Genomic DNA, 22403 nt, shown 5'->3' with positions numbered 1-22403 from the left:
GGATTTTTTCTTCAAAACTGACAAATATTCATAGTGTGATTGATACATGGTATATTGCTGAATCTTTTGCTGTGAAACATGTCAAAATGTCAGTCACAAATAAATAAAAGTGAGTGAGTATGGTTTTACACCGCTTTTAGCAATATTCCAGCAATATCACGGTGGGGGACACCAGAAATGAGCTTCACACATTGTACCCATGTCGGGAATCGAACCCGGGCCTTTGGCGTGACGAGCGAATGCTTTAACCACCAGGCTACCCGACCGCCCCTAAATAAATAACAGACAGTAAGAGTTGCATTATTGTTTTATTTCCATGGAGATGACTTGACAGAGCTGTAGTGATCTGCAATCATGTAAAATGTAACATCTACAACAAAACATAAAGATGTATTCTCGTGATTGTTGTCTCCATTCCTGAGGCCGGACAATATGTTTCCTTCTCTTACAGATGAGCCTTTATTCAATATGGCAAAAGTAAAACTAATGTGTTCGATGGAACACATGCTAATGTTCAACATCTGTTTGTATTCATTTGGAAGAATAAATTATCTCAAATCATTTTTGAAACTGATTTAATGTTAGGCTTGCTGCATGTTTGTAAATTAGCCTGAAGATATGAAGAAGAAATCATGTCCTGGCCTCCCTGTACTAATGTATTTGTGTGTCACTGGGGAACTTCCTCTCTACTAAATGCATAGAAATCTCAATCTCATTAAAATCAGATCTATTACTCTGATTCCTCTTTGCGCAAGTGAGTGAGTGAGTATTGTTTTACACCACTTTTAGCAGTATTCCAGTAATATCACGGTGGGGGACACCAGAAATGGGTTTCACTCATGTGGGGAATCAAACCTGGGTCTTCGGGGCGATGAGCGACTGTTTCAACCACTAGGCTACCCCACCACCTCTCTCTCTGCACGAAGATGTGACAACCCTTGCATAGATTGCATCAGGGGAACCCTGAGTGAACATGGCAGGTATCTTAATGGAGTAATAGATCTGATCATAACAAGATTGCTATAAAACTCATTGTGTGCCCATGTGGTCAGTACCAATCACTCTGTGCCAGTGTAAGTAGAAGTGAATAGGGTGTTAAATGATAGGGCTGGAACGAGTCCAGATTTACTTCCCGGCTACCCACACCCATATTACCCGACCCTACCCGGGTACCCGCTGTAGGTCTCAAGTGATACCAGTACAAAATGTCCGATTGGGAATAGTTTGACCATAGCCCTGAAAAAACATATTTAGGTACACTATAAAATGATCTGGTCATGCACACACTGAGGTTAAGTGAAATTTTATCTGTATTCAAACATGTGAAAGTCAGAAGTAATGCATGCATAGTCAGAAAGAAACACAAACAGTGATTTGTAGTGTAACCATGGACTCATAGTGAACATTAAACAATATATCACGTGACTAACTATGGGTCTGGGTAGTACTGTGGGTACCGGGGTCCTATTCAGGACCCCCAACCCCAGGACCCGAGTTACCTGTCCCAGCCCTATTACAAGACAGACAGCAACATCGCAAGGAAGGACAACTGCTGTATGGTACTGGCGCCGCGCCACACTAAATCAGCCAGGCCAACTGAGACTCACAGTCCCCCTCATCCGACACAGTGGACATCTGATCCCCATTCTGGTCACCTCTAGAAAGTACTGGTTGCTGGGCAACTATGTGCTGAGGTTCCCAGTGACAACAGGCAACTACACTATTGAGCTTGTGGAACACATACGTCTTTGATAGGCACGAAGACATGAATGACACTTTTATGGAGAACAAGTTTGTTATTGTTTGTGAGGAGAGTTAGGGGCTACCTCTTGCCCAGGTGAAGATCCATTGGCTTCCTTGGTATAGCTGTATCTTTGTACTAATACCCTACTTATGTAAAGATATCAGCATGTATATATGTAAATTAACTCATTACCAACGATAAAAAAGCTGTTACCCATAAAGCGTCATGTCTGGAATACATCAATTTGTCATGAGGAACATAATGTTATGAAGGATCTCACAAGACCAGTTGGCTGAATAGCTACCACAAACATTCAATTGACCAACAGAAGCACTTCGCTAAAGCTGTGAGCGCCCATTGCCTGGGAACCTACAAGGTGGGCTTATTAGGTGAACTACAGTATTGACATATTTGTGACTTCAGCAGATTAGTCAAAATTTGTTCATATTAGCACATGTCATATATCAAATTGTAAACATATCTCAATTTTTTCATAGCTATATCATAAAAAATGTAAATATATCATATAAAAACAAAACATTATTTGAAAAAGGTTATTAGTATTTGTCTAATTAGGAATACAAATATGGAGAATTTATCACTTAAAGTATTACATCTCATGTTATTTTTATACACATTCATAACAGGTATGGTCAAGATGATTGTCTCCCCTGAAACTCTTGGAGTTCTCTCTATACATGTACAAGCAAGTCGGAACACCCAGGCGTTTAAACAAACTGGCCTTTGAGACCTTCAATTTCAGTGAAAGAAAAACAAAAACAAAACAAAAAAACCTGGTTTAGTTAAACTAAGAATGGTAGAAACTGTCAAAAATCCATTTTACCCTTCATAGTCACAAAACAAGAGGGAAAACAGGAGACCTATACAAAAGAAGTGAAAGAACACAAGTTTTCACATGACTATAGTTCAACTGCCAGGTTGTGATTTTCCTACAGTTTGTTGAGCACATTTGTTTCAACACAAAATATATGGTCCTTATATCAGACTATTGTACAGGTTTCACAGGGTTCAGCATTGTGTGGCACATATACTTGAACATCAAATGTGAGGGTGGGGTGTCCCAATCATTTAATGAATCCTTACAGTCCAAATGATTGAAGTTGCTTATCTCACTAATTAAAACTGTGAAATACAAAATCATATTGACAAATTATACAATGCATATCAATATGTTATCACATGTAGGGAATTACAGTAAACAATTCCTATGATGTCATCACAGTACAGCAGTAAACAACAGTTATATACAACAACATCTTGATACACATCACCACATCATCCATTAAACAGCATGATCAAAGACAACTCCACACATCAAACAGATACATACATGATATACACTTACATGCAAACTGTGGGAATGATTTGAAACCGAATCCGTACTGTTGTTCTTTGGGTTTTTTCTTGAGGAGGATAATTAATTTTCATGATTTTATCAATTTACCAAAATTGTTAAGAAATGTCCAAGGGATTCAGAAACCATCCATGAATATGTGTTTAAATGACTGTTTTTAACTTTGTTTGATGTATAATGCAGCACTCAGCAATATTCCAGCCATGACGGCAGCCAGTAAATAACTGAGTCTGGACCAGACAGTCCAGTGACTGATATTGTGAGCAATGAGCCACGCCTTCTGGGAGCGATGACATGCACAATTTACCAAAATTGTTGAGAAATGTCCAAGGGATTCAGAAAACATCCAAGAATATGTGTTTAATTGACTATTTAAACTTTGTTGTATAATGCAGCACTCAGCAATATTCCAGCCATGATGGCAGCAGGTACATAATTGAGTCTGGACCAGACAGTCCAGTGATTGATATTGTGAGCAATGAGTCGCGCCTTCTGGGAGCCATGACATGCACATGGTGTAATGTGCACGTGAAAGTATCTACCTTCAATAAATTACTGCCACTTATAATGACCATATTTATAAATCACAATTATGTATATTCAGATGATTTGGCCAATGAGGTCAGAGCATGAAACAGATGTGAACATGGTTTATGCGACACATAAGTAACATGAAAATCTACTGGACTCCATGGAGAGTTTCTTCATTTCTTCTCATTATCTGGCCAAACCAAATGTATTGTCATCCCAAACAGAAGCCAACAACACCAACATGAACAGACACTGAGATAAGGGAAACCTGACACTAAATGGGATGTTTCCAAGTTGCTGCTCTGAATTTGTGGAAAACTTCACCTCTAAACATCAAACTTTCTCCTGCACTGGACATTGAGTAATCCTACTTTACGACATCTACTCACATTTGCTAACTTATAAACCTTTCTTCTCGGTGCACACTCCTACTCACCTTACGGTCTTATGCATATATGTATATTTTATTTCTCTATTTTATAGCGCTGTGAATTCAGGCGACTTTTTAAAGTCAAGAAACATCAAAATAATACCAATACATATTATGTGACCAAAGAGAAAACTGCATAAACATATACAGTAATATAGTCAAATGTGCATATCTACATGTTGGACAGCCCAACACAAGCATGTACATTATAAACATACCTATAGACGCAGCTGCACACACCTGCACACAACAGCACACACCTGCACACAGCAGCACATCTACACGTTGGACAGCCCAACACAAGCACATACATTATAAACATACCTATATACGCAGCTGCACACACCTGCACACACAAGACTAGATGCAGAAGCTGCATGTGACCACATCTTAAAGAGGCTTCTGGTGTAATAGCAATGTTCTCACATGGGGCACAAGTACATTTATACAGTGATCACTTTACTGTAGACAGGGCGGGTTTGACAGGATTATACATTTCATGCAAAATGTCATATTTGGCTCTATTTGGTTAGTCTTCACAAGCTACATCGTCACAAGCTACAATGTAAAACATTTCTAATAGCTGCAGGGAAATATTAACCTTGCAACCTGTCACATTTCAAAGTGCTTTTCAGGCAGATACCATATCAAGCAAGTCAGAATCACAACTTTTTTCCTACAAAAACTTATATTATAATATTGAAAAAATATTAGCCTAGATTCAGTAAGTATGTCTTGAACAGTGGCTACCTTGAATTATTTGAACGCCCAAAACTAATCATCCAACATTATACCCACTGGGTTATGATATTCCTATTCTACAACAGGTCACTTTATATATTTGTTCACGTTCACATTAACAGCATGATTACCGTACACAAAACCAGCACTGTTCATTGTTTGATCATAGTATGTGCCACTTTGGCTTTGATCATCAAGGACATCAGCATGTCATGTGTGGTAATAACCCTTACACTGTTATAAGACCCCCTTTATAACATTAGCATATTTTTCTGAACAAAACAATCTTAAACAAACATTGAAATTTAGCACCATGGGGCGCACAGTAAAATATATGCCGCTCATTTGCAAAAAACTTTAAAAAATATATTCTTACATATTTCTCCAATGTGTGCACAAATGTCCGTTTTCATTTAATCTAAACCGTCTTACATGTCTATACATGTTCTTTTGTTATTGTGATAAACACATAACTGCTCAGTTTGTAAGAATTCCTGCGTTTCATTACCGTATATTTGACTGATTAAGCACCATGGGTACTTAGAAAATTGACGAAGGGGATTGCGGCTTATATTAAGACCATACAAAACAAGTCAAAATTTGGTGTCAGCGATCAAGCAGTAGTGTAAAAACTTGTTGTACATGGAAATTATATACCCCTTCTACACTGCTGTTTTCTGTCAAAAACATCTGTAATGAGGTCAGAGTGTCCAGGGTGAAAGAAGGTCCACCCAGACTGACCCTCATCCTTTGTAAGGCGTACAGATGGTCCAGTCATGGTCAGTCAGTTGCTCACAATGCATTTGTGTATAGGTGAAAGAGTGTCCAGGGCGAGAGAAGGTCCAACCAGACTGACCCTCATCCTTTGTAGGGGGTACAGATGGTCCAGTCATGGTCAGTCAGTTGCACACAATGCACATGTGTACATAGACCCGTGAGGATCCGGGGTAGAATAGGTCTTCAGCAACCCATGCTTGCCGTAACAGGCAACTATGCTTGTTGTAAGCAGCGACTAAGGGGATCGGGTGGTCAGGCCCACTGACTTGGTTGATGCATGTCATCGTATACCAATTGCCTAGATCAATGCTCATGATATCAATCACTGGATTGTCTGGTCCGGACTTGATTATTTACAGACTGCCGTCATATAGCTGGAAAATTGCTGAGTGCGACATTAAACAACAAACAAACAAACACTTGTGCATAAGTGAGAGAGGGTCCAAACAAGAGCTGGTCAACAATCAACAGTTTTCTGTATGATCAACCATTATCAGGTTTTACATGAAAGAAACCAGGTCATAAATACAACACAGAATCAGTCTGATCAGGAACCAAACCCCATTTGATTTACATGTCCAGATCTCTCGGTGACAACACCTTGTGGAATTTCATGAAGCAGAGTCACAAATGGTACTGATGGAGGATATTCAGTCATGACACAGTAAGGGATAAGCACTTCTAAACACGGCAGCATGAGAACCAACAATGAAAACAGTTCAGTATTTAGCTGGGGGGCACACAGACCTGTCTGCCATCAAACATGTGTAGCACCATACCATACCATACCATACCATACCATACCATACCATACCATACCATACCATACCATACCATACCATACCATACCATACCATACCATACCATACCATACCATACAGAAGCAATCCTAATACCGTATATTACACAATACAAATACATCATGAGACTAGAGCAATCTTCATACCGTATATTACACGATATACAAGCACATCATCAGACTGGAGCAATCCTCATACCGTACGTTACACAATACAAGTACATCATCAGAATGGAGAGCTCTTCATACCGTACGTTACACAATACAAGTACATCATCAGAATGGAGAGCTCTTCATACCGTACGTTACACAATACAAGTACATCATCAGAATGGAGAGCTCTTCATACCGTACAATACACAATACAAGTACATGATCAGGTTGGAGCAATCCTCATACCGTATATTACACAATACAAGTACATCATCAGACTGGAGCAATCCTCATACCGTATATTACACAGTACAAGTACATCATCGGGCTGGAGCAATCCCGGACAACCACTTCCCACGCTGAAGACACCAGTCCTTTGTCCACACCAAAAATATGACTGAGCACCTTTTGAAAGTCAATAGTAACGTTGGTCCATCATTTTATGGAATGGGGTGTTACTGTATGAGTTAAGAGGGACTTGTTAATTTCAATTACGTTTTGGGTGTCAGTGATTGAATGCGTGAATGTTGCTTAGGTCCAGAATGCTGTTTATATCCATGCTGTCTTGTCAAATCTGTCATTGGTTTTAATCCCAGCTTCATAGCAGTTATAACTCTTTGTTGGACCTGTATTACATTAGGGTTACAACACTCATGATGATAACATACCGTGACAGAACCAATGTGATTAAATCAGATCTGTTACCTCCACATGATACCTCTCTGCATCACAACACGAGGACACCTCCTCAGTCGGGTCAGGTGAACCCTGACTGAACTCAGACCGTCCAACTAAAATGTAGGATGCTTGGGTTCCTGAGGGTTTTAGATGTCAATTTGTTTTGACGATTCGGCTTCATTTTTTTACCATCTCAATTTGTAAATTTTGTTCTCGTCAAAAAGAAAACAACGCCCCAGAATACGAACATACCCTCGTTAGTACAATCGTTTGGGTATAACATATCCACATGCTTTACCTTTCCCGCCGATTATATTTGATTTTGAGATACAGAAATCAGATATGCTTCCCTGAATACTTTGCTCACTCTTATTGAGAACTTAAAATCCAAGACGCTGATTAACAGATGTATCCTCAGTTCTTAACACAGAGATGTATCATATCGGAATACAAGATTTGATTTTAATGACACTGAAAGAGAACTGAAATACTGTTAAAAAACCAATGTTACAAAGGGACTAGCCGTGGCCCATGGGCAGTGAAACAGGCTTAATTCAAGCCATTCAAAGACACATTTTATTTGTTTGACAACAAACATTTGTATTTTGTTTTCAAAATTTAAGCTAGTGATAACCTCATTTGCACAGAGACGATATGTTTGTCTCACACAATGCAGTAATAACATCACCAAGCCCTTGACCATCTTCCCCGAGGCACGAGAGTTAACTGACTTAAAGTCCAGTTTCTACCCTTGCTGAACTAGTCTGGAATTCTAGGGCTCGATCGAAGCGCCACCAGTGGTTATTACGAGTTATGTCCCTTCTAAGTCTTTCCTATGGACCAATTAATTCCACCTCTCGTATCACTTGCATTTGCTTAAAAAAAAATTGACGGCGCCAAGTCAAGATGATCTGATCGATAATCAAGATCTATATTGTGATAAAATGGGTCTTACATCGCAAGGTGCATCAAATTACGTGAGCACCTTGATTAAAAATATGAAAAAATTTAGAACATATCTGTTGACAAAGAGTTGGCATTGCACATGCTTTGCAAATCCTGCATTCGACCGAATACTGCACGACAGTTTACGAACCGGATTTCAATTTCGTTGCACAATTTTGATTGGACTATGACTCGTTAGTCTAGACAAAATGTAACTCCATAATACCAGCCTAGTTTGGCAAGGGTAGAAACTGGACTTTTATAGTCAGTTAACTTTCATGCCTCGGGAAGATGGCCCTAGACTGGGAGCCATTCAGTGGAGCATAGTCCCTCTTTTAACTCACTCACTCAACTGCTAACCACTCAGGTAAAGTTTGGAAAAGTTCTTCATTTCCAAGACGACACTAGCAAGACATCAGATCATGGATAAGCTAAATGGCAAAATTTGAATGTAAAAAATATATAGATGAAAACCAATTCAAAACTTTTTGGTATCAATGTAAAAAGAGGGGAAAATACTGTTTTAATTTTAAATGTGGTAAGAAAACAATCACAGGCCTCCTTGGCCCAAGTCTGACAAACGCCTTACAACATCATAACTGTGAACAATGTTCAGTATTATACAGCTGGTTGTGGCTAAACATAAAGATCACATCTTCATAACATTTAACACATATCTAAACACAACATTCAAGCTTCTCACCACAGATGCAGCTGTAATATTGTCAATTTCATAAATATTGTGACATTAGAATCCAAAATCTTTGCCAACATACATTATTAGACAAAATAATGCTGCCTGTTTCAAAACTTCTCACAAACTGACTTTCACATACAAGACTTACATAGGCCCGTTGTGGACACTAGACAAGACTTACATAGGCCCGTTGTGGACACTAGACAAGACTTACATAGGCCCATTGTGGACACTAGACATGACTTACATAGGCCCGTTGTGGACACTAGACAAGACTTACATAGGCCCGTTGTGGACACTAGACAAGACTTACATAGGCCCGTTGTGGACACTAGACAAGACTTACATAGGCCCGTTGTGGACACTTGACAAGACTTACATAGGCCCGTTGTGGTCACTAGACAAGACTTACATAGGCCCATTGTGGACACTAGACAAGACTTACATAGTACCGTTGTGGACACTAGACAAGACTTACATAGCCCCGTTGTGGACACTAGACAAGACTTACATAGGCCTGTTGTGGACACTAGACAAGACTTACATAAGCCCGTTGAGGACACTAGACTCACTGTATGTAATGACTAATCAACGATTAAAGCCAACTTGTATCACATGTGGAAAAGCCAAACTTCAGTGACATGTAATAGAACTGCTCCCAGTCAAGTTCATTTTCTTATTATTCATTGCATATAAATATGAAGCCATAAAATTTATATCTATGATATAAGGATAGGGGTTATTCGTCAGAAAAATCATAAATTTATACATTTATATGTACCACATGATGCAATAAAATGTGCATTTTTTATACGTTCATTTCCTTCCCTAAAAACGGATTTCTTGCAAAAGGTCTTCTACCTAACAGAAAATACACAACATTCATACACTTCTCCATTGACGTGAGAACATCCACATTTTGCTTGGGTTGATAGAACGTTGTGAAACCATTCCCAACCATCCGGAATTGAAACAGTAGTAAATTCACCCCCCAGAAGATGGAGGCCATGTTGAGTCCGATGAGAGACAAATGCCACGCATTGCTGTGAAACAGAGTCATGCCTATTTCAAATATTGTTAATTTGGGGTATATTTCAAACAGATGCGATGTTGAGATGGCTAGAAAGATCACCATGGCGATGATGTTGAGAGCGATGAACCAGAGGAAGCGGAGGTGGTTTTTCTGTGCGATACACTGTAGGAGAAACAGGCAGTGGTGATCCATGTCGCGGAAACACTTGTTGCAGAGGCGGCAGTGCTTGGTTCGGGGTGGACGCACTATCTGTAGGAAAATATTAACTGCGAGTTAATTACTAGAATTTGGGGATTTCGCAGATCATAGAATCAATGAGTGAGATGAAGTGGGGATTCATGTGGCATTTAAGATTATTGCACATATATCAACACACGTTTGTGTGTGTGTGTGTGGCTGCTTGTACTAGTCTGGACTTATAAGCCTGTTTTATAGTGCTAGCCCACTAGATATCATGCCACAGTTTAACATGGATATCCCACGCAGACACAGTATACTGACTCGGTCTACCAGTACTTGTTTTATCCCATTAATGCCGAGCACCAGGCATGGAAACAACAAGTACAATTTTTTAACAACTTTTGTATGATGCGGCCAGGGATCAAACCATCGACCTTTCAACCTCTCGACCACAGAGGCTCTATCCTGTCACCCACAGAGGCTCTATCCTCTCGACCACAGAGGCTCTATCCTCTCGACCACAGAGGCTATATCCTCTATTATGGATTTGGAAAACAATTTCATAAGGCTACATAAATTATTTTCTTCACATTATGCAAATGCCTTCCATACATGATACAAATCATAACAAATGAAAGAGGCTGTAAAAGAAAGTGTTTCACTGCAAACTGGAGTGAGTGAATGTTATTTTATGCTAAAGTCAGTATAAGCAGTCTGCGACTTTAGCCACCAGTCCAAAGCCCATGTCTTGTAAAAATTCTGTTTGGTCTAGTAAGCTCTGCCAATAAAAAGCCCATATAACAACACTAACAAAACACTGCCAATGATGTAAAGAGCTATGTTTTGGCTTGTAGACTAAAAGGTATGGGGCACTGACTGTATCAGGGTGGCTTGTATATAGTTTGGGGAACTCACCTCGCAGAAAATACAAAACTGCTCCAATTTTTTACCAGGAAGACAAAGGTCAAGGATAGTGAGAGGCTTCAGTGTTTTCTCATCTACTTCCGACTGGGATACAGAACCTGAAGGAAGATATACACACCATGCAGCAGGGAGGTCAGTGCTACAAGACAGGCCCAGTCAATACACACAGACAGTGAGTGATTTAAAACTTTATCTCTGCAGGTGAGTCAAGTGTTAATTCAGGTGCGGCAAAGAGGCTCTCTCTGCATGATGGTACAGATGTTGTCACTTGGTGAGGTGAGGTGAAATTGGGTTGAACGTCGCGTTCAAGATTATTGCACTTATATAGCGACTGGTCCGGACTGATGCCGATTTATAGTGCTAGCTCAATGAGATACCATGCCGCAGTTTAACATGAATACCCCACTCAGACACAGTACACTGACTCCGAGCCGACCAGTCCTTGTTTTAGCCCCTTAATGCCGAGCGCCAGACAATAATAACAAGTACAATCTTTTAACGTCTTTTGGTATGACGCAGCCGGGGATCGAACCCTGGATCTTCCGCTCTCCGGGCGGACGCTCTACCACTAGACCACAGAGGCGGTCTTTTGTCACTTGGACTTTGGATGTTGTTGTCAATGAATAGGTTTCACATAAAGTACCAGATACACATGTCAACATAGATAACAAGGAAGAGAATTTATGGATGTCAACCACTTTTTTATGAGGAACACAGAGAATATGCTTACTCCTTCACCTGATGAAGGACATTATGATCCTCATAATAAAAAAGTTGACATCCATAAATTCTTTTCCTTATGTGTATCACTTCTAAATGCCTTTCAAAGACTGAACATAGTTAATGCTAAAACACTGCAACTACTTTTCAGTGAGTAAGTTGGCTTTAACGCCGCTTTTAACATTATTCCAGTTATATCATGGCGTATCAGCTAAATATGGGAGGAAAGCCCAAAGTGATTCAGGTCTCAGACATTTACCACTTCGGTGAAACCCATGTGCACGGGTATGGTGCTGACAAACCTAGAAACATAATCAGGGTGAACCGGGATTCGAACCCACAATCATAGGTTTGTGGCGTGCCCAAGGAATGCAAGTCTACACAGCGAATTGAGGTGCCTGGGCCACCCGTGCCCCCACTACTTTCCAGACAATTGAAATCATTTAGTGGTAATTTTTAACAAACAAGTATTATTCTCAAGCTTTTGTATTTTATATTCAAACTGTCTGTAATTTCATGTATTATTTTTGGTAAAAGCTGAAATAACAAGCAGTAAACAAGATGAATAATGTAGTGTTCAGCAGAGGTTTGTGTTATCATGGTCATGTTAAAATTAGTTGTTAGGTGCATAGTATCGTCAACCGGAAGTCTTGTTACCCGTATTGTATTTCGTTCTCGGTTGTTAATTAAATGTCCGTCTGAATGCATGTCATCTTGTGTCTCTGTACGTGCCGTTGATAAGTCTAGTCTTCACCAAGTATTGCGTCTTGTCCACAAAATGTCTGGAAGTGGAACCCAAACGCTACATACAGTGTCTAACATGGCGGCTCGCCATCAACCAAATCACCTTGTCTGACCACCCAATCCATTGAGTCGCCTCTAACAGCAAACATAAGTTGCTCGGGAGCAATTCTAACCTGGAATCCCCAAGGGATCCAGTTGATAATGAGTTACCTGGATCAGTGAACAATATTGTCCAGTAGAGGTAGACGAGGCCGACTGCATACATCGGGGTGAGGCACATGATGTATAGATGCTGTGTCATGTCTGATGGAGAGTCAAGGCTGGCTGTTGGAAGATACATTCCAACACTTCTTCCCAAAAGAAAAAAGCCTCACAAAACAAAAATATTAACACGTTTTACATCCTGGCTGGGTCATTGGGGTTTAAACACCCCCCTTTGAAGAATCGCAATTTTCACCGATCACATGAACTCTATACAAGATAAAAACAATACCTTACTGAAATTCACATGTTCATTAAAATAACTAACAGGACCCGGTTGTATCAAACTTTAATGATGCATTAACGTGTCATTAAACCTTCATTAACTAATGCATCATTAAATCGAGTTGTACTAACGTTTTAATGACGTCGTGGTGTCATTAACTTAATGAAGGTTCTGGGGCATCATTAGCGTGTCATTAAAAACAAACATGGCCGCGAACATATTGTTTGAACGCTTAGGACGCACAAGGAAAGACCGTGTTTTCAGAAAACGAACTCAACACCTCGAATCCATGAGCGATGAAGAAGTAAGGGCACGCTACCGTTTTGGGAAGGCAAGCATCAGATATATCAGTATGGAGATGTGTTTCTCCACCAACTCGGCAATAAGCTGAATTTCGGAGCTGTCGAAATTCTTGTTTCTATTCCTAGGTTTAGGTGGATACGATGCCATTTTGACAGACGACCGGAAGTAACGCGTACGTGTTTACTTCAAGGAATTGTGGGAAATATTTAGGGGAAACACCGAATTTAATGACAGGTTAATGAAGACACTTACATTAAGGCATCATTAGATAATGATATGCTAATAAACGTTTGATACAACCGATTTTAATGATGCCATTAACTAATGGTGCATTAAGCATTTAATGTATCATTAGGGTTTAATGTAGCCATTAGTTAATGAGGCTTTGATACAACCGGGTCCAGGACATCACCCTGCTTCTTACTCAGATAAGAAGAAAATAATGAAAACTGCTCCGGATGGATGAAATCTTTTAAAATGTATAAATACATGAAATGCAAATCCTATAGGGTGAACAGTGAAATCCTGTCTATCCAGACAGTACAGATTCCGCTGAAATTGCCTAATCAAATTTCTGGATTAACGTGTTCAAATATTGGCCCTTTAAATATGTGTTGTGTTCCCCAAAAAACGTCCAGGAGAGTCTTGGCAGTGTTGCATAAAACATATCACAAATGGAAAGCCATGTCGAAATCGCTGTTAACACCAAAATGCACTGCATAGTACTGATCGGTGCCAATGTCATGGCTTCAAACTTGCATACAATGTATTATCACGCATGTAACAATTTAACCACACTTTACAGTTAATAATTTTACCTCAACAGATATGGATTAACTTTGCTATATTATTTTTTTCAAAGTAAAGTGAAGGTATTTTTAGATTTATTGTTACAGGAACCCTATATGAACGAAGAAATGTCGACACAGGCTACATTTTCATGACGTACATTTACTTTAATTCTTGTAATCTAAAGCAAATGTTCTAACAATACTACACTGCCAACAGAGGACTGTCCGATGCCAGCAATATATCTTGTTTTCTAACATGGAATGTCCTTTACAAATAATACATTCACCATCATTACATCTTCAAGGATGTCAAGTGTGTGGTGCAACTTATCTGTTTTCGACATGAGGCCCTACTTAGATAATATACATATTTCTGATCCTGGTAAATATGTTCCTGTTTTGCTAGCTGTGAGAACCTACATGGTGACAGTTTACAAGATATCACAAGGAAATCCTCAACATACAAGGAAACAAGGTATTTACAAAGCCAAATTGTGTGAAGTATGTGTGGGGTGTCCTCAGTGTTTCAAGGATGATTTTGAGTGAGTGAGTTGGGTTTAATGCCGCTTATAACAGTATTCCAGTTATATCACTGCGTGTCAGCTTAATGTGGGAGGAAAGCCTGAAATGATGCAGGTCTCAGACGTTTACCACTTCGGTGAAACCCACGAGCACGGGTATGGTGCTGACAAACCTAGAAACATAATTGGGGCGAACCGGGATACGAACCCACAATCATAGGTTTCTGGCGCAACCAAGGGACGCAACTCTGCACAGCGAATTGCGGCGCCTTAGACGACTTGGCCACCCGTGCCCCCGTTTCAAGGATGAAATAGGCATCAATGATAAAAGATTTTCAAGAGGCACAGTGTCCAATGGCTTTTAAGTCCCATTGTGCCTACAGTCCCAGTGTGCCTACACTCCTGTCGCGCCTACAGTAAAACCCTGAAATGATATGGACTGATACTCAGAAAGTGAAATAAAATCATAAACAATATGGGCTGTTGGCATCAGACAGCATCAGTTGAATGTGCAATACATCACTGTGCAACACACTGTATTTAGACAAGTTGCTGATAGAGTTGAACATCGCTTGTTTCTTAGGTCAAACAGTGCACACCTATAGCAACATAAGAGCAAAATCGGTCTTCCGATGGATCGCAACTAATTTATTCAAGGACCCCTAGACTAATAAAGTTTCAGTGTGCATGGATCTCCGTGTGAATGTTTCTCATGAAGGATACAAGGCATGATGGCGACGAAGAAGTAGAAGGCAGTGTGGAAGAGGCCAGCTGCAAACGTCCCCGCATGGACAGGGTTCGGCCATCTGGTGACACAATCAGGCAAAATTTCAGAATGGGAACCACATGTTACCAAACTTGACACATTTTAAACTAATCCAATCTGTTCACGGATACTTTAAATAGATGAAATGTTTGGAATTTACGCCAGAATTCATGCAAAAAAAACCCCCAGAAATACAAAAAAGTGCTGTTCATCTGTACTACATTATACGATATCTTTTCAAGACTTTTTTTTAAATAATTCACCTCAAATTATCCCTTACAATATTTGTTTGATTTGTTTTATGCCACCTGCCTCTTACAATTTGACCCGAAACAAAAATAAAATAATCTAGGAATCAAATTGGTCTTGAGTATTTAGCTAACTGAGCAAAAATCTCACCACCTCACCTGCTAATATCTGTGAATCTATGCATCTGGTCTCTGAGATGGAACAGTACTGCACCTAGGCCCCCAAACACGACCACGCCCTGATACTTGTCTCCCGCAAGCTTGGACACCAGGACTGACACAGCGAAGGCAGCAGCAGGGAGAAGCAGGTAGAAGTACCACTTCAACACAGGGCCACGGGGGTGGGCCGTGGGGGCCCTCCGAAATTGCTTCAATAATGGAACAAGTTCTCTGTGCCTGGTTTATAGAAAGACGAACATCAACCAGTGTCATAGAAGTTTTTTATTTGTTTGTTGTTTAATGATTCATTCAGCAATATTCCAGCTTTATGTCAACGGTCTGTAAATAACCGAGTCTGGACCACACAATTGGGATATGATGACATGCAATCAACCGAGCCTCATTTAGTGGCCTCTTACAACAACCACAGCTTGCTTGGGATCTATATTCTCTTCTTTTAATGCCATTGGGAAGTTATACACATAAGGAAGAGAATTTATGGATGTCAACTTCTTTATTATGAGAAACACAACATTTCAGAGCATATACTTACTCCTTCATCAGGTCAACATCAGATCATCTTTGCCTCCCCAGGGAGCTGAGAATCATTCACCGAATGAAAAACATCAGCTCAGAAACAATTTCTCCAGAAAAGTCATGATCATATAGATTATTTATATCCTACCCTGTCTTGTCCCTCATTGTTGCGAGATCCCCAGGAGTGTAACCCTCGTTGTTGGTGACATTTAACACTTTGGTCCCCATGACCTCCAGCAGCAGCCAGGTCATGTAGCTGTGCCCCTCCTGCACCGCCATGTGCACCGCCGTGTTGCCCTCGCAGTCCGTCGCGTACAGGTTGCATCTCTGTGGGAGGAAGACACAAGTCACAGATCTATCTACACAAGGGTTGATGTAGCATTTTGAAAAGGGAGGGGTCCAAAATAGAAAAGATCTTCTCTCAGTGTCTACAAAACTGCAACATACTACATTTGGTTCTCAAAAAGGAGGGTGGGGGTCCGGATCCCCTTGACCTCCCCTCTGGATCCGCCCATGCTACACTTGCTCATCAGCCAGTAATCAGCCCCAAGTCTGCAGTGAGTGTCCACAAACATTCCCAAATTGGACTTCACCATTTCCCAGTTCATGCTGATACCATGAATACAGTCAAGACAGTATAACTAATGTTATCACTTTGTGGTGGTGATTAAAATCAGGCCAGATGAACTGCAAATACAGGTGATAACTAATGTTATCGCTTTGTGGAGATGGCTTATATTCATTGATAACAGGAGCAATGAAGAGTAAGAGGTGAGGTGAGGTGAAATTGAGTTTAACGTCGCGTCCAAGATTATTGCACTTATATAGCGACGTGCATGCACGTGTATGTGTGTGTGTGGCTGCTTGTACTAGTCCGGACTGATGCCGATTTATAGTGCTAGCTCACTGAGATACCATGCCGCAGTTTAACATGAATACCCCACTCAGACACAGTATACTGACTCCGAGCCGACCAGTCCTTGTTTTAGCCCCTTAATGCCGAGCACCAGACAGGGTAACAACAAGTACAATCTTTTAACGTCTTTTTGTATGACGCGGCCCGGGATCGAACCCTGGACCTTCCGCTCTCCGGGCGGACGCTCTACCACAAGACCACGGAGGCGGTCATGAAGAGTAAGAGGCCCTAATGCTTATTTAACATTATTGTCAATAACACATCATATCGGCAATCTCTACAAATGTTATAACTTTCATGGGGGATAAATACACATATGAATCAGAAGATGTCCCTGTGGTAACAAGTTTAAGGCAATAATTTTCATTTTATTCAACTGACACCGTGTACACAGATTAAGAACTATTAAAAGAAGTTACCCCTTTCTTGAGAAGATACTTCAGGGAGTCCACTTGGCCATGTTTGCACACAATATGTAGAGGTGTGAGACGTTTGGCATCAGGATCTGATAAGCTGAGTTGCTGAACTTCCCACAGATAGTGGAGCATGTATCTGTGGATATTCACCATGCATATCATACAGTGGAAACATCACTCTTTCCTCTGACCTACTGGACCAAACTGATCTTTAACATGTGTAAACATGCATATGTGGTCTATTATGTATTGTTTTATATACAAGAAGATGATTTGTTGCAGAGATATTTCCAATGCTTTTCCTTCACAATTTTACTGAAAATAGTAATGCATATGCTTTAAAGCCAAAGGGTTTATAATCTCAAGCTCACAATTCCAAATTTACCATGAACCACTTGTAAAATGCCAAGTCTGTCTTTGAAAGTCAGTACATAATATCTTAGTATAAGGGGAGGTAACTTGTGTGACATGTGCAGCAAAAGCTCCTTCCCAGTGTGTGACACCTTCGTTACACTCTCGGTAACATCTCTGCCACTAGTGTGGGCGCGGCCATTACATGAATCTTGAAATTTGGCCTCTAACCCCAAATGTAATAATGTACATACTTTTGTTTATGTCTTTGGGAATGCCATCATAGTTCATTTTGAAAAGGTTTACGGCGGACCATATTTCCCAGATGAATTTACCTTTTTGTTTGTTTGATCAGATTGGTTCGAGACTGCAGACTAATGGAAAATCCCAAAACTTCTCCCTTACATTCTTACTATAGCAATTACATGATAGTTGAAATGAAACCGAAATTCAAAGTGACAAACAAAGAAAATAATTCAGCTGAGGCAAGCGCATTCGGCGTCACGGCAGTCATCACTTGATTGTAAACATGGCGGTCAGCATGGTTGTAGCCACCTATATCACAGTGGTGAGCTTTGACTGGTGGCTCCACGAATGGGCTGTCACTGTGAGGAGCTTGTGTACATCAGTGTAATGGGGGATAACTCTAAAAGGATGTAGAACGAATGGCGAATGAAGGGGATGCGTAGCTAGGTGAGCGGGTGCACGGTAAGAATGGAATGACTGAGAGTGCAGTTAGACCGATTGGACAGTTGGATTTGTACAGTAATGGAATAAAGACGTGTGTTGATTACAGCAGTGATGTGCGTGTGTTCTCTAAAAACGTTTGATGATTTCAATATCTTCTGTGCAGAGAAGCAGCCAATCCAAAGCTAACTGGAAACCCAAGGAAGGCAAATTACATAGAAAAATCAGAACAAGTGTTCTAGCAAACAGCTTTGAGATTTACAAATGAGATGTCTTCTACTCACACGGTCCCAGTCTCGGCGGAATGATGGATCATCCCTTTTCCATTCTTGTCCGTAAGTGTTGCATCCCCTCCAAACTGAACCAACATCTGGAAAACTTGCAAGTTTCCTCTCTTGGCTGCATAGTGTAGTGGTGTCTCATCAAAGTCATTGGGCTCATTCGGATTACTTCCAGCTTGCAGCAGCAGCCCAACGATGTCGGAATTCCCACCCAGGCAGGCTCTGTGTAGAGCAGTCTGGCCATGCCATGCTGACGATGACAAAACCATTAACGTTTACTCACTAGAGTTTACTCATTAACGTTTACTCAATAGTACATCCAGTGTGGCCAGGGGAAAACAAAAATGTCTCGTTCTCAGATCTTGTATCAGTGTCACACTCCTGCCTTTCCCTCACCATACTCATTCATTTTAAAAGTATTAAAGAAAGTTAACTCAGTGAATAAAGTTAGGACAAAAACATTTTGTTTACAGGAATTGTTGACTCCTTCCCGATCCCATTTTCAACAGTTAATATTATTGTAACACTTTCTGGCTGCAGAAAAACTAACCACTAATCATGCTAAAACATGTAATTTCACACACACTGGTGGGGAAACGGTGAATTTATAGCCACCCCCAACTCATAGACACAATTTACAGTGAACTTGTAGACAAACCTGGTGTGAATTCATGGACACATTTTTTTATATTTGAACTGATTGATAATAGTTACTAACAAGGGCAAAAGTGAGCATGGCTCACTAATACCCCCGACCCGTCTAATGTGTTAGTAGTTTTAAATTAAATAATGGATAGGGTTGGGGTTTGTAAAATTCATTAAAAAAATGGAAAAATAATCAAAACAATTTTTTTCTTTTGACTGCACACCTCCATATGACACAGATTATATGTACTAAGTTTGAGATGAATCAACTGAATAGTTTAATGAGAAATCGCGCGGACAAAGTTTTCAGACGGACGTAACCTTGGTATAACTATATACCCCCTTCCTAAAAGGTCGGGGGTATAATAATTACTATCAGGGTCATTCACTTACCTCAACAACAGTAAGATAGACAAGAGGTTCATGAGGATATAGGTGGGTGGAGTGGATTACAGTATTAATATTTTGTTTTGACAGGATTTGCAGGATTCAGTGTAACTATTAGAAATAAATAATCAGGCAAGCATATTTAAGACGTGAAGGACAATTAGCATGATTGGTAAGTGGAGTATGGGATTACCCGCAGATCAAAGCTGAGGAGGGATTAATTAGAGCTTCTGCATCCATCTCTATTGGTTTAGTATTATTGCAACTACTAGGCTAATGTGCCTACAGCCCAATGTGCCTACAACAACATGTGTAGGCCTCAAGACCCCTTTCTATACACAATGATGGTGTCTACCAAAGTACCCGCATTTCCATGTATGACATAACAACAAAGTACACAAATAGACATTTCAAATTTATTTTATTCCACAAATAATAACAAGAGAGGCTGCAGTTGATCAAGTTGACACAAGGTTCACTGACAAAGTTCATTGACAGAAGGTCACTGTTATTGTTGCTTTATCAAACGTCAAGTTGCATCGAGATACAGCAGTGCTGTTTTTATTCCACTCATAAGATGCTCCTTTAGGCTCATCAGATGCTGGTCAAGGTCATGGTAGACACATGGTCGTCTCCAGGATGCAGCTCCATGATCCAGTTGGTGGCTCTTAACTCTGTCAGCATATTCATCCTACTTCATGTGAGTGAGAAACTGAAATACGTTAGCATGGGGTGTCTTCATTCTGTTCTGCAGTCTGTTGTGAAAGCATTCCAGATGGTTGTTCATTGTTGGGCTGATGGTCAGATACTGGTCCCAAATTTGAGCTATACGTGCATCATAGTCCTCCCAAGCAGTGGTCACATAATCATTAAACTCTTCAATGTTCATGACATCTAACAAGGCATCTTGAACTAGCTCTTGAGGTAGGGGAAACAGTGCATCACCTCTTCTAACATGGCGTTGTACTTGAGGATTGTCCTTGTATTATCGGGAAAGTTCTTTCTCTGACACATGTCACTACAAAGCCTTGGTGTAGTGTAAAAGCACCCACGTATCTCAGCATCAGGGCAAACTTATTCAATAGCAACAATGGCAGCAAGTTCAAAGAGTGTCTGTACAACCTCAGGTTCTAGTGGGACACCTGTCTGGGTGGCATCTTTTGGAATCTTGAAGAGTTGCCCGTAAGTCTCTTTGGTTTTGTTAGGCAACAGAGAATATGCAGCAGGGTACATCACACCATCTGCCATGCAGTGAATTGTGTAAACCTGCAGCCACAAACAAGGTCAAACATGGAATGTTCCATCCATGTACAGCGTATCACTGTCACTTAACATCTCCAACATTTCGAAATGACGACTTTCAGTGGTCTGAGTGTAGGAACCATCCAAGGCAACCTGTGCAGATATCTGTGGCAATGTTGGTATATTCTTCCACCGATGGAGGCTGGATTTGACACTTGTGAAGGAAGGCATTGTTGCAAAACATATTTCATCCAGACTTGAGATCTCTTCTTCATAAATCACTTGGACTGAAGTTATTTCCTCTTGTACTCAATGTCGTAGTCAGCTACGGAAACGGATTTGTTCCTCGGGCTCTGAAGGCAGATGGCAGTGGTCTGGGACTGATGTGATGTGTTCTTCAATAGTGCTGCATTTACCCTTGCACCCCTTCTGTATCCATTTCACAGATATTTATTTAAATTTCTTTAAGATTTGAAATACAATATTTATGTGTTTTGTCTACAAGTTCACACTGAATTTGTCTACAAATCGGGAGTGGCTACGAATTCTAAATGGTTATGAATTTCACCTACAGCCCACTTGTGGCATGGATTATATGATATGTCTCATGGGTCATCTTGCTCTCTTGTTATGGAGATATTCCATTTGTTAGGTGACTCCCAGGTTGCCTGTTGTCGAGAGCTGTGATGGGGTGCAGTGAAGACATGACCCTTGTGGTCTACATCCTGGTCATGACTACACCGCCGCATCCCATCTGATGCATCTCATCTGTTAAGTATTATCAGTGAAGTTTGAGTGCATTTGCTAGACAGGCAGCTACGTTCGCTAAACCGTGTTCTTGACGAGCACATCATATTGTTCTACTACTATAAACAAGACATTCACCGTACCCTTTAAATTCACCAAGTCTGGGTTCTGCTTCAACATTTGATGAACGACCGGCCCCGAACAGTTTGAGATGGCATTGGCCAATATATTATAATCTGGAGGTATGTTTGGATTTGGTATCAAGCTGTGGGCAAACCTCATCGGATCGTCCGTCATTTTGCACAAATAGTGTGTCAGCTAATTAGAACTGTCAAAAGAAAGAACAAAACGTCCCTACGCAACACTAAACTTATCATTTACGTCGCCATTTTGAATAAATACAGGAAGTGCATAATTTATTTGCAACAATGAATCTCATTGGTTTAAA

The 22403-nt window shown here is 40.4% G+C and overlaps 1 protein-coding gene across 1 annotated transcript; it reads right to left on the bottom strand.

Moving 5' to 3' along the window:
* Positions 1–5900: 5900 nt before the first annotated feature.
* On the bottom strand, positions 5901–22344 carry LOC124152033 (putative ZDHHC-type palmitoyltransferase 6). Its single transcript, XM_046524772.2, has 9 exons — positions 22099–22344; positions 18938–19184; positions 17619–17751; positions 16432–16610; positions 15747–15983; positions 15297–15379; positions 12682–12774; positions 10999–11105; positions 5901–10152 (listed from the first exon to the last, which is right to left on the bottom strand). Exons 1-9 carry the CDS (start codon positions 22250–22252, stop codon positions 9679–9681), a joined length of 1707 nt encoding a protein of 568 aa, XP_046380728.1. The 5' UTR covers positions 22253–22344; the 3' UTR covers positions 5901–9678.
* Between the last annotated feature and the right edge of the window lie 59 nt (positions 22345–22403).

This window comes from Haliotis rufescens, unplaced genomic scaffold, assembly GCF_023055435.1.
Source record: "Haliotis rufescens isolate VD_foot unplaced genomic scaffold, xgHalRufe1.0.p SCAF_11, whole genome shotgun sequence".
NCBI classification, from domain to species: Eukaryota; Metazoa; Mollusca; class Gastropoda; order Lepetellida; family Haliotidae; genus Haliotis; species Haliotis rufescens.
This window is presented reverse-complemented; position numbering and strand designations above follow the sequence as displayed.